Here is an 11,967-nt window from a genome sequence, read left to right as displayed (position 1 = left end):
GTATGTTGAACTGTTGTTGTGCAATTATTATGTATCAATGTTAGTGTGTATCACACTGAGTATGAATTCTGTATTCAAATTGTCTCGTAAATTATATTTATTTTCGTCTGGTTTGCTTAACTTTATACACTGGGTGTGCATTTTAACATTAGTAACCGCTGGTAACAGCTGATCAAGTAATCTGGACGAGATTCGGCTTGTCTGTGGTGGTGTGTCTAAATCGGTACAGACGTCAGTCAGAATATCACAATCAAGCCTAATATCGCCAGAATTACTGCTGAAAGGATGCTCAAGGGTCTAAAATCCTGCAAATTGGACCAACAAGAAGACCCCTATAATGATTGTTCAGCGTATGTACTCCCTTCCTCTACTGTCCACATTCGTGAGAGAGCAAACCAGCAAGTACCTCAGTATTACACTCATGTATAAGTAACATCACTAGCAGAGTAAACAAGTCCCTAGGATTCATTCACTAGAACATGCGAGGCTGCAAACCAAAATCCGGAGATGAGAACTATAGTATTGAGGTCATCCTTAGAATATGAAGTGACAATCTGGGACCCACACATCAGTCAGCACATCAACTCCATTGAGATCAGTCAGCACATCAGCCCTATCGAGGTGGTGCAGAGAAGAGCTGCAAGATTCGCAGTCAAACAACCACCACAACTTTTCCCCTAGAACAATCTCCACCCTCCTTAAACACCTTTGTTGAGAGACCCTGCACTGGCCAGAAGATCCAGGCTAGATTAATCATTATGCACAAGATCTTCCATGAAGATGTTGACCTTCCATCCATCCTGTAATCACTGCAGGGGATCCTAGGTCTGGGAGAGCTCACTAGTTGAGAGAAATTACAAAAAGCAAGGAATATGTAAATACTTCTAGCCTAGCACAGTAAGGCAGTGGAAACGACCACAGCAACATCAGTTAATGCAGTCAAGGTCAGTTAATGCATTCAAGGTCATGTTAGGCAGGCTGTCAGCTGACCACAGGGCCCTGACCTAGTATGAACAACTAGCTGTTTTAATCATATATTTTAATTGTAAATGCCATTCAATACAGAGGATTTTAACTGTCTTTCCATGCTTCTGAGCTAAATTGTAATGTTCTTTGAAGAGTTCAGCTCGGTATCAATCTAAGGAAGATGGACCAAACAAAATACTGACATCAACTCAGCTAAATAAAATTTGAAAATTTTCGGCTCAAATCGTGCTCATGCCCCTTTAACAGAAAACACTCATGTTCTGCTGTGCTTGCTAATTAAGCCACCGAGAGAAGATTCACAGCAAGGAATGTGGATGTTTTAAATATACTTATACTTTAAAAGATGTCCTTAAAGGTATGCTAAGAAATGGTTGGATACATGTATAGTATGTTATTTTCAGTTGATTGTATGAAAATTTTGTATGACTTTGTCCTATTTAATATCCATCCATTGTGTTACTCTGCAGTAAATCTTGTTTGATTTTCACTCATTGATGAACATCTGAATCGAAATGGAGAAAAAATAAAATGTGAGCACATGTGTATATATCCCTGTAGAATATATTTATAATACCGTATACAGGGAAATAGTCGCCCCCGTTATATTTTTATAATACCGTATACAGGGAAATAGTCGCCCCCGTTATATTTTTATAATACCGTATACAGGGAAATAGTCGCCCCCGCTGTATTTTTATAATACTGTATACAGGGAAATAGTCGCCCCCGTTGTATTTTTATAATACCGTATACAGGGAAATAGTCGCCCACGTTGTATTTTTATAATACCGTATACAGGGAAATAGTTGCCCCCGTTGTATTTTTGGCCCTTGCTTTCAGAGAATAAATATAAGACAGGGCGAAACTGTTTTTCTCTCTTTTAACATTACTGTGTCATGGCAAATATAAAGTTGGGTGAAACTATTTGCAAGTATAGAAAGACAAAAATAACACGAGGTGCAAAAAAAGCTGCATACAGTAGTTTTATAATAATGTTAGAGTGTATATTTGATTACTATAATAGTGTCATTGTGTTTTCTTTAAGCAATAAATTTTCATGTACATGAAGAGGAGTGTGTATCCCCAGATTTCTGTACCAAACTGACCAACAATCTCCAGCAGCTGTACAATGAACAGAAATACTGCGATTTCACCATCTGCGTGGAAAACAAAAACTATAAGGTATTGGTGATTGATCCCGTATAAAGATATTAAATTTTGGTGCACTTTTATAACTGTATGTCACTATAGACCTGGTCTTGAGTCTGGTTCTTGAATGAATACCAGTTTTGCAAATTGTAGAAAAGAAAAATATATTGGAAAATTACATTGTCAAAGAGTCCAACTGTGAAGCAGTGATTTTACTGTAAACCAATGAGGCATCAATTTTCATTTAAAACATTTTATATTCTTTAGGTTCATAAAGTTGTGATGGCCAGTGTAAGTGATTATTTTAGAGCCATGCTGGAACACGATGTGATCGAAAATCAGCAAGACTGCATGGAACTGAAATGCCTCACAGACATCGGGGTAGAGCCCCTCATTAAATTCTCGTATGGTGGCTCGTTAACTCTAAACCTGGGAAACATACACGACGTGATGAACGCCGCCACATTTCTCCAGATCATACCAGCTGTCGATTGTTGTGTTCAGTATCTTAAAAACAAAATGACTTTTTATAATGCCGAAGAGTTGCTAAGGATTGCCGACTTGTACTCAATTCCACACCTGAAAAGTTATTACAGGAAATATATTTTAAGTAACTTTCTGGAGTTTGGATTGACGGAACAGTTTTTGAAGCTGGACAGTGATACATTAGCGGATTATCTTAATGATGATAGCCTGAACACAACTTCAGAATGCATGCTGCTCCATTTAGTGATGAACTGGTATAATTACGATCCAGAAACTCGCAAAGATTCGGCGAAAAAGGTGTTCAGCAAAATCAGGTATGTGGTGGATGGGTGGCCCGCAGTTCAGTTTGCCATACAGTGTGAGCCATTTAAAACAATTCCTGCATTAGGAGATCTCATCAGTTTCGCAGACTTTTATTTGGTTGAATACGAGAAGAGATTTACATTCAATGGTCCTAGGACACGTGTGAGATACCCCAGGAAATCCTTGGTTCAGTTAGGAGGAGAAATTCAGATCTCGTATGAATACCGCGAAGATGTGATGGACTTTCCGACCTTGTTCAGGAGCGACACATTGGGCTGGCATAGAAACCACTATTATCATCCAGATCTCAAAAAATGGCTGCCTCTCAGAGAAGCAGAGATTCATGAACGACTTATGTCACGGGCAACTCTGACAGAAGCGAATGGAAATGGTATTAAGCTTTTTCGTTTTGATAATACGTTTATTAACTTGATTACGGTAAGATATTACTCAATGAAAAGGTGAAGATAGCGAACAGTGATCAATGTTGTTTAATACAACATTTATTAAGGTTGCTGTATAATACATATTGTATATGTATTTGAGATTCTCAACATCTAGCGATTGCAAAACATTCTTCCTTTATTTAGTCAAAATGTTTTTAAGATATACTTTAATTTTATTGCATGATTGAATAATTCCAAGCTATCTGATTGGCTGAGATCCAACTATCTAGGAAAAATAAAATATCATGTTCACCTGCATGTGTCATTGAAGTGAATATTACATTTGATTTCTCCAAGATTGGGACAAAAATAAATCGGGAAATTTCAAAATTGATATGATCAATTGTCATTTTTTGATCACTCATTGAAAACATGCAAATCAAAAGTGTTAAATCAATTTACCGTCTGTAAATCTCACAGGGGCTAAGCCCGTTTTGGGTCTGAAATCTGTAATACCATCTATATTATTTTATGGTATCACAGGGTTCGGGACCAAAATGGGCTTAGCCCGTGGTAAATCTAATAGTAAATTCAAAAAAAAAATTATTTATTCCCAATGCAAGTTCTTTTATTTTAAAAGGCTGTGTATCTATTTTTCTTCAGCAATTTTGTGTGGAGGGTATGTTTACAATATAGCAGAGAGCGGAATCATATCCCATCTTGCAACAAAAGAGGCCTGGATATTTACAGCTAGTGACTGTCGACTCAGAGCAATTGCACCCATGAAACATCCCCGAGCCAAGCACACATCCGTCTTTCTACAAGGTATAACTACATTGACGTCAATCTTGTACACAGGGGTTAATAATTACATTGAGTCAACTGTGTACACAGGGGTTAATAATTACACGAAAGTCAACCGTGTACACGGGTTAATACCTACATCAACGTCAACCGTGTACACAGGGGTTAATACCTACATCAATGTTTGTACACAGGGGTGAATAATTACATCAACGTCAACCGTGTACACAGGGGTTAATAACTACATTGAGTCAACTGTGTACACAGGGGTTGATAACTCCATCGAGTCAACCGTGTACACAGGTGTTAATAACTTACATCAACGTCAACTGTGTACACGGGTTAATAACTACATCAAAGCCGACCGTGTACACAGGTGTTAATAATTACATCAACGTCAACCGTGTACACGGGTTAATAATTACACCGTCAACCGTGTACACAGCGGTTAATAATTACATCAACGTCAACCGTGTACACAGGGGTTAATAATTACATCAACATCAACCGTGTACACAGGGGTTAATAACTACATCGAGTCAACCGTGTACACAGGGATTAATAACTACATCGAGTCAACCGTGTACACAGGGGTTTGATTAAAAGCATTATTTTTTTCTGGAATAATTGTTTATTTTGAAAAACGATTGAACTTTTTAATGTTCACCAAGCATAAAAACTAGTATTTTGAAAATTAATGTACTTATTAGTTTCTAACTACATGTCACAAGCCACTAAGGCTAAAATGAAAAATTAATAATTTTTTTTTAGATAAATAATTATTTCGGAATAAAATAATACCCAGTTTTGATGTTTCTATTTGAAACTTCAAAGTTTATACAAGGTTTTATGTCAGGTGTCCATTTCAGTCAAGTTATTTTTTTTGGTTAATGTATTAGAATTGAACTTAATGGCTCAAAAACAGTTTTTATGTCTCCACCATAATATAGCTGGGGCATAAAGTGGTACTGTTTTCCATCCATAATTTACTTTCCGTTCATTATCTTTATGCACATATTCAACTGAAATTTGGTATATTGATACAGTACATCATGAGAATATATGCAAATTAAGTTCTTGTTTGGCTCCGGTTGAATGATTTTTGACAGAGTTGAGGTCTTTGGAATAGGAAATTGAATTTCGAACAAATCAGTTTCCACAGATTATTTTCATTATAGGTGGACATTTTAAACTGAAATTCAGGATATTGATATGTCAAAGAATATATGGGTCAAGGTCATATTTGGGTCAGTTGAAAAAAAAATTGCAAAGTTATGCCCTTCATCTTCACTAGTGAAGTGTCTAATTTGTGTACTCTCAGATGAAATGCTTAGCTAGCAAAGAGTTATTCTCCTTGTGCTCAGAAAATTTCAAGCAATTCAGTTTCCACTCATCATCTCAGTCATGCATGGAATTTTGAATTGAAATTTTAGATATACCTGTATCATGAAAATGTGCAGGTCAAATTTTTTTAAGTCAGATAATTTTTGGCAGAGTTATGCCTCTTGAAGATATGAAATTTTAAACAATTCAGTTTCCATTTGTATCTCAGTCATATATGAACATTTTGAATTGAAATTCATTGAAGATATATATGAAAAAGTTAGGATAATGAACAGTGATTAATCTCACAAATACCATAAAGAATACAAAACTGAGAGCAGGGCAAACACAGACCACTGGACACACAAGAGATACATCCTGAAAATATGCCTGTCAATTTTGTATTTGGTTCTGGTCAATTAATTTTTGGAAGAGAGCCTCTTGCACTTGAATTTTGTTTTCAAACAATTCACTGTAACAGTTTCCACTGATTATCATAGTTATACAAGGACATTGTGAATTGAAATCTGGGGTATAGAAGTATCATGAGAATAGGCAGGTCAAGAATAACAGGTCCAATCAGATAAATTTTGGCAGAGTTATGGCCCTTCCTGTTGCTATGAATTACAAATTAAGTTTGTAAAACGAGACAATACATACCAGGTCTCTGTGCAGTAGAAGTGGAGTTTGTCATTATTAGCTAGAGTTTCAGGATCCCTTAAAGTCTACCATGTTGTGTATCATCATTTCTATTGCACCATTCATCCACTCAAATTTGATACCTGAATTTTGAGGAAAATCACTAACTTTCCCTCTTGCTAAAATTTCCTTTTACATAGCAGTTACATGTTTAAAGATTTTTTTGATAATTCAGGCGAGAGTTGTTTCAGATCGTGTAAAACAGCACAGAGGATATAGTTTACGTGTAGCACACTGATATGTAACACAAATTTATATCGCAGATTTTTGTTTTTTAAGGATGTCTCTATGCGATTGGTGGATTTGATGGCAAGCAGGCATTGTGTTCCGTGGAGAAGCTCAGTGGTGATGAGAATGAAGTGATGTGGTCGTATGCTCGACCCCTCTCAGCCTCCCTGCACTCGCACGCTGCCGTCGTATGTAAAAACAAGGTCTGTGACTTATAAGTTACTTGTAGTATTACATGTAACTTTCCTATCTGTCTGTCTGTCTCTCCCATTTGGTTTTCTACCCTTTTTTCATCATGCTTTGATTTAGGAAGCTAAAATTTATTACATAGTTTACTACTGAATTTTTAACATATGAAGTATAAGTTTCATCACAGGTGAGTGATTTTTACTAGATATATGGGACCTTGTGCCAAAAACTGATTTCTAGGCTTTTTTCTCTATAGTTTACCTTAAAAAACTAAAGATTGTAGAAATTTTCCGCTATTTTCTGTTAACTTTTCAAACATCATCAAATATTTAAGCTGTCTGCAGTTTTTATTGAGTGGTCTGATACAGCCCGGTATATAACAACGAGACGGTATGCAACAATTTGTTACATAGCACGAATGGTTACGCTGTGTAGCAAAAATATGTTACATTGCATCGCCATTCGTGCTGCACTTTGTAACAAATTGTTACATACTGTCCTTTTGTTACATACCGTGCCGTATCAGTGGCTTTTTAATTCCTGTTTCTCTGTGACTATTAATTCAGTAGTAGACATATTTGTTGTTACTTTCTGTGTGACTATTAATTCAGCAGTAGACATATTTGTTGTTACTTTCTGTGTGACTATTAATTCAGTAGTAGACATGTTGTTACTTTCTATGTGACTATTAATTCAGTAGTAGACATATTGTTACTTTCTTTGTGACTATTAATTCAGTAGTAGACATATTTGTTGTTACTTTCTGTGTGACTATTAATTCAGTAGTAGACATGTGTGTTGTTACTTTCTGTGTGACTATTAATTCAGTAGTAGACATATTTGTTGTTACTTTCTGTGTGACTATTAATTCAGTAGTAGACATGTGTGTTGTTACTTTCTGTGTGACTATTAATTCAGTAGTAGACATGTTGTTACTTTCTATGTGACTATTAATTCAGTAGTAGACATATTTGTTGTTACTTTCTGTGTGACTATTAATTCAGTAGTAGACATGTTTGTTGTTACTTTCTGTGTGACTATTAATTCAGTAGTAGACATATTTGTTGTTACTTTTTGTGTGACTATTAATTCAGTAGTAGACATGTGTGTTGTTACTTTCTGTGTGACTATTAATTCAGTAGTAGACATGTTGTTACTTTCTATGTGACTATTAATTCAGTAGTAGACATATTTGTTGTTACTTTCTGTGTGACTATTAATTCAGTAGTAGACATGTTGTTACTTTCTTTGTGACTATTAATTCAGTAGTAGACATGTTTGTTGTTACTTTCTGTGTGACTATTAATTCAGTAGTAGACATGTTGTTACTTTCTTTGTGACTATTAATTCAGTAGTAGACATATTTGTTGTTACTTTCTGTGTGAGTATTAATTCAGTAGTAGACATGTTGTTACTTTCTGTGTGACTATTAATTCAGTAGTAGACATATTTGTTGTTACTTTCTGTGTGACTATTAATTCAGTAGTAGACATGTTTGTTGTTACTTTCTGTGTGACTATTAATTCAGTAGTAGACATGTTGTTACTTTCTTTGTGACTATTAATTCAGTAGTAGACATATTTGTTGTTACTTTCTATGTGACTATTAATTCAGTAGTGGACATGTTTGTTGTTACTTTCTATGTGAGTATTCAGGAGTAGACCTATTTTTTTTTACAGATTTACGTAACCGGAGGGAGAGAGGGTTATCGTATCACCAACAAGACATGGTGTTTCTCTCCAAAGATCAACAGATGGCACAAGAAGAAAGACATGCTGGAGGGTAGGGTTACGGAACATTCCTTATAGAACACACATTGTAAATAACAAATTATAGTGTTCTTTTCACACCTTGTGCTAAAGGTATTCATATTCGTGGATATAATAGGATTACTACGTCCGTCCATCCGTCTGTTTGTCTGCTTGTCCCAATGCCAAGGAATGTCTTTGTTGTAAAGAAACTGATTATTTTACTCAATACAAAGGTTGTCTGTGACTAGGGAAAGTGTTAAGACCATGAATTAGGTCATGTGGACCTGATCAAGGTCACTGTTAACTTGAGTAAAAGTGATTCGCTGTGTACAATGCTTTTAAAAACTTTTTGATTTTGTTCTCAGAGAGGTGTGGTCATGGAATGACTATTGTAAATGATGTAATATACGTGCTGGGAGGAACCAGTGATGATAAGATCTTAGAAAGCATGGAAACGTACAATGTGGAAACAAACACATGGACAAGAATCTGTACTTCTATACCACGACCTACTTGTTACGCTTCAACGGTCGGTGAGTTGCCTTTCTTATTAGACAGGTCATTTTTACGTGGTTTTCCTTTATTCACAGTATCGAGTCTGTTCAGTTTTCTGTATGAGTGCTGTGACTGGTACTTCTGTATATTTTTCATTTGTAGTTTTGGATGATAAAATTTTGCTGATTGGAGGTTATAAAGATGATGAAAACGGGGATGATTCTATAGAGGAGTATGATCCAAAAGAGGATGTTTGGACGACTTTAGGAGCGCTCGTCAGGCCAATGAAATGTAATTATAAAATCTTTTTTAAATTGATTGACAAATACCTTTAGAATTATTTAAAACTTTGTGTAAATGCATCTCATTACATTTGTTATTACAAGACAGGATGGATTAATCTGTTAAATTTTATGTCTTAAATGTATATGCTTTTGAGATCTCATATAAGACAGATGTTTTAGTTTTAAAGCTTTCCTGGTAAAACTTTGTTGATTATGATCATGTTTGTGCATTAGTTGACATTTTAGGCTTGGTCTGGAGGTTATAAAACTTATTTGAGCATGTTTTTGTACTCAAACTCAAACTCTGTGCTTTAAATCGTACTCATACTCAAAATTGAAGGTTATAAAACTTTTGTAAAATCATACTCATACTGAAATGAAGTACATGCGCAAGATTTTTAGCTCATCTGAGCTGAAAGCTCAAGTAAGCTATTCTGATCACCTGTTGTCCGTCATCTGTCCGTCTGTCTGTAAACTTTTTACATTTTTGACTTCTTCTCCAGAACCACTGGGCCAATTTAAACCAAACTTGGCCAAAAGCATCCTTGGGTGAAGGGCTTTCATGTTTGTTTAAATGAAGGGCCATGTCCTTTCAAAGGGGAGATAATCACAAAAATAGGGTGGGGTCATTTAAAAATCTTCTTCTCAAGAACCACTGGGCCAGAAGAGCTGAAATTTACATGAAAGCTTCCTGACATACCGTATATACTCGCCTATAAGTCGGATTTTTGGGAGTCAATTTTTGGTCCAAAACTCTATGTCCGACTTAATAGGCGCGTCCTAAGAAGATTGGTATTTTTCTGGGTGGCGTAATGTAGAAATTTTTTAAACAACTCCGACGATCATCATGGACTACCACACAGATGATTATTGTTCACAAATATCTAGACATATTGTATTGTTCATGTATTTTAAAATTATGTATAAAGTACAAGTATTTCATATTTTAATCTAGTTAAAAATTATTCACATACCAGTAACTAATACTTTCAATTCAACTGATCTATCGTTTATCGGTAAAATTGGATTACGAACCCGATTTAATATTGAAATATTCATATGTATACCGGCTGAAATATATTTCATAAAAGATGGAATATTGTTAACAGATAATTTAGATTATCATTCTTGACTCTTAAAAACTTTATTGTTGATATAATGAATTATACCAGAATCCCACAATAACAGTTTTCGAGAGGCGCGTGCCACTAAGTAAACACGGTGTCAAGTACTGGTAATTAGGAGACCATAATTGCTTAGGTAAACAAGGGCTCATCATCCATAATAGATCAAGGGATGCGTTTAAACCCCAAACAGATATGGCTTGTATATTGAGCACCTCATAATTATTAATTTCTCAAAATATTATTTGAAACATAAGTAAAATGTCAACCATTCTGACAAAAATTTGTACCGACTTATAAGCGGGTCAATGACAAATTCCTACAAAATAACCTTCAAAAATACAACCGACTTATAGGCGGACCGACTTATAGGCGAGTATATACGTAGTGCAGATTCAAGTTTCTTAAAATCATTTTTTCCGGGGGTTGGATGGGGCCACAATAGGGGATCAAAGTTTTATATACAAATATATAAGAAAAATCTTTAAAAAGCTTCTTCTCAAGGACCACTGAGCCAGAAAAGCTGAGATTTATATGAAAGCTTCCTGATATAGTGCAGATTCAAGTTTGTTAAAATCATGGTCCCTGGGGGTTGGATGGGGCCACAATAGGGGATCAAAGTTTTACATACAAATATATAGGAAAAATCTTCTCAAGAACCATTGGGCCAAAGAAGTTGAAATTTACATGAAAGCTTTCTGACATAGTGTAGATTCAAGTTTGCAAAAATCATGGTCTCCAGGGGTAAGTTGGGGCCATTATAGGGACTAAGGTTTTGCATGCAAATATATATGGAAAGACTTCAGATATGGGCCAAGGTGACTCAGGTGAGCGATGAAGCCCATGGTCCTCTTGTTTTAGCATGTTGGGAGCTTGCTCAGAGTTGTACTCAAAACAAACGTGGCTAAGTTTGAGTATGAGTACAGTAAAAGTTTTATAACCTCCAGGCCTTGCCTGAATTAGGTCATGTGCTTAAGTTTTTTTGCAGTCAAAATTTGAGTACAATTTCAGACTTAAGCCCAACTTTCGACTTCAGATTTTTTGGAGAAATCCAGGCTAGATATACTAAAATTATGAATGTCTTGGCCTGCCAGGCCAGAGATACTAAAATTATGAATGCCTTGGCCTGGGGAAGTTAGGGTGGAGTTTTATTGCATATTTGGTAAAAATGTGTGATTTTTAAAAAAAATTCATCTTGTCCTCAGGACCAAAACGAGTACAGAGTAGCAATGAAGAGAGAAGCTGTTTCCAAACTAGTGTAAGACTGCTGCTGCCAGGGTCAGGGGTTAATGTAAGACTCCTGCTGCCAGGGTCAGGGGTTAGTGTAAGACTGCTGCTGCCAGGGTCAGGGGTTAATGTAAGACTCCTGCTGCCAGGGTCAGGGGTTAGTGTAAGACTGCTGCTGCCAGGGTCAGGGGTTAATGTAAGACTCCTGCTGCCAGGGTCAGGGGTTAGTGTAAGACTGCTGCTGCCAGGGTCAGGGGTTAATGTAAGACCCCTGCTGCTAGGGTCAGGGGTTAATGTAAGACTCCTGCTGCCAGGGTCAGGGGTTAGTGTAAGACTCCTGCTGCCAGGGTCAGGGGTTAATGTAAGACTCCTGCCACAGGGGTTAGTGTAAGACTCCTGCCACCGGGGTCAGGGGTTAGTGTAAGACTCCTGCTGCCAGGGTCAGGGGTTAATGTAAGACTCCTGCTGCCAGGGTCAGGGGTTAATGTAAGACTCCTGCTGCCAGGGTCAGGGGTTAGTGTAAGACTCCTGC

At 36.5% G+C, this 11,967-nt stretch overlaps 1 protein-coding gene across 4 annotated transcripts in view; it reads left to right on the top strand.

Moving 5' to 3' along the window:
- The window catches only part of LOC125681078 (kelch-like protein 18), a 30,214-nt gene that overhangs the window by 10,711 nt on the left and 7,536 nt on the right, over positions 1 to 11,967 (top strand). For all 4 annotated transcript variants that reach the window (XM_048920997.2, XM_048920993.2, XM_056157369.1 and 1 more), the window contains exons 2-8: positions 2,033 to 2,169; positions 2,404 to 3,316; positions 3,975 to 4,136; positions 6,417 to 6,568; positions 8,234 to 8,336; positions 8,671 to 8,838; positions 8,963 to 9,091. In XM_048920997.2, coding sequence (XP_048776954.2) covers positions 2,419 to 3,316; positions 3,975 to 4,136; positions 6,417 to 6,568; positions 8,234 to 8,336; positions 8,671 to 8,838; positions 8,963 to 9,091 — 1,612 coding nt within the window. In that variant the 5' untranslated portion in view covers positions 2,033 to 2,169; positions 2,404 to 2,418. The remainder of the gene's footprint in view (positions 1 to 2,032; positions 2,170 to 2,403; positions 3,317 to 3,974; positions 4,137 to 6,416; positions 6,569 to 8,233; positions 8,337 to 8,670; positions 8,839 to 8,962; positions 9,092 to 11,967) is intronic.

Source organism: Ostrea edulis, chromosome 2 (genome assembly GCF_947568905.1).
Source record: "Ostrea edulis chromosome 2, xbOstEdul1.1, whole genome shotgun sequence".
Taxonomy (NCBI): Eukaryota; Metazoa; Mollusca; class Bivalvia; order Ostreida; family Ostreidae; genus Ostrea; species Ostrea edulis.
This window is presented reverse-complemented; position numbering and strand designations above follow the sequence as displayed.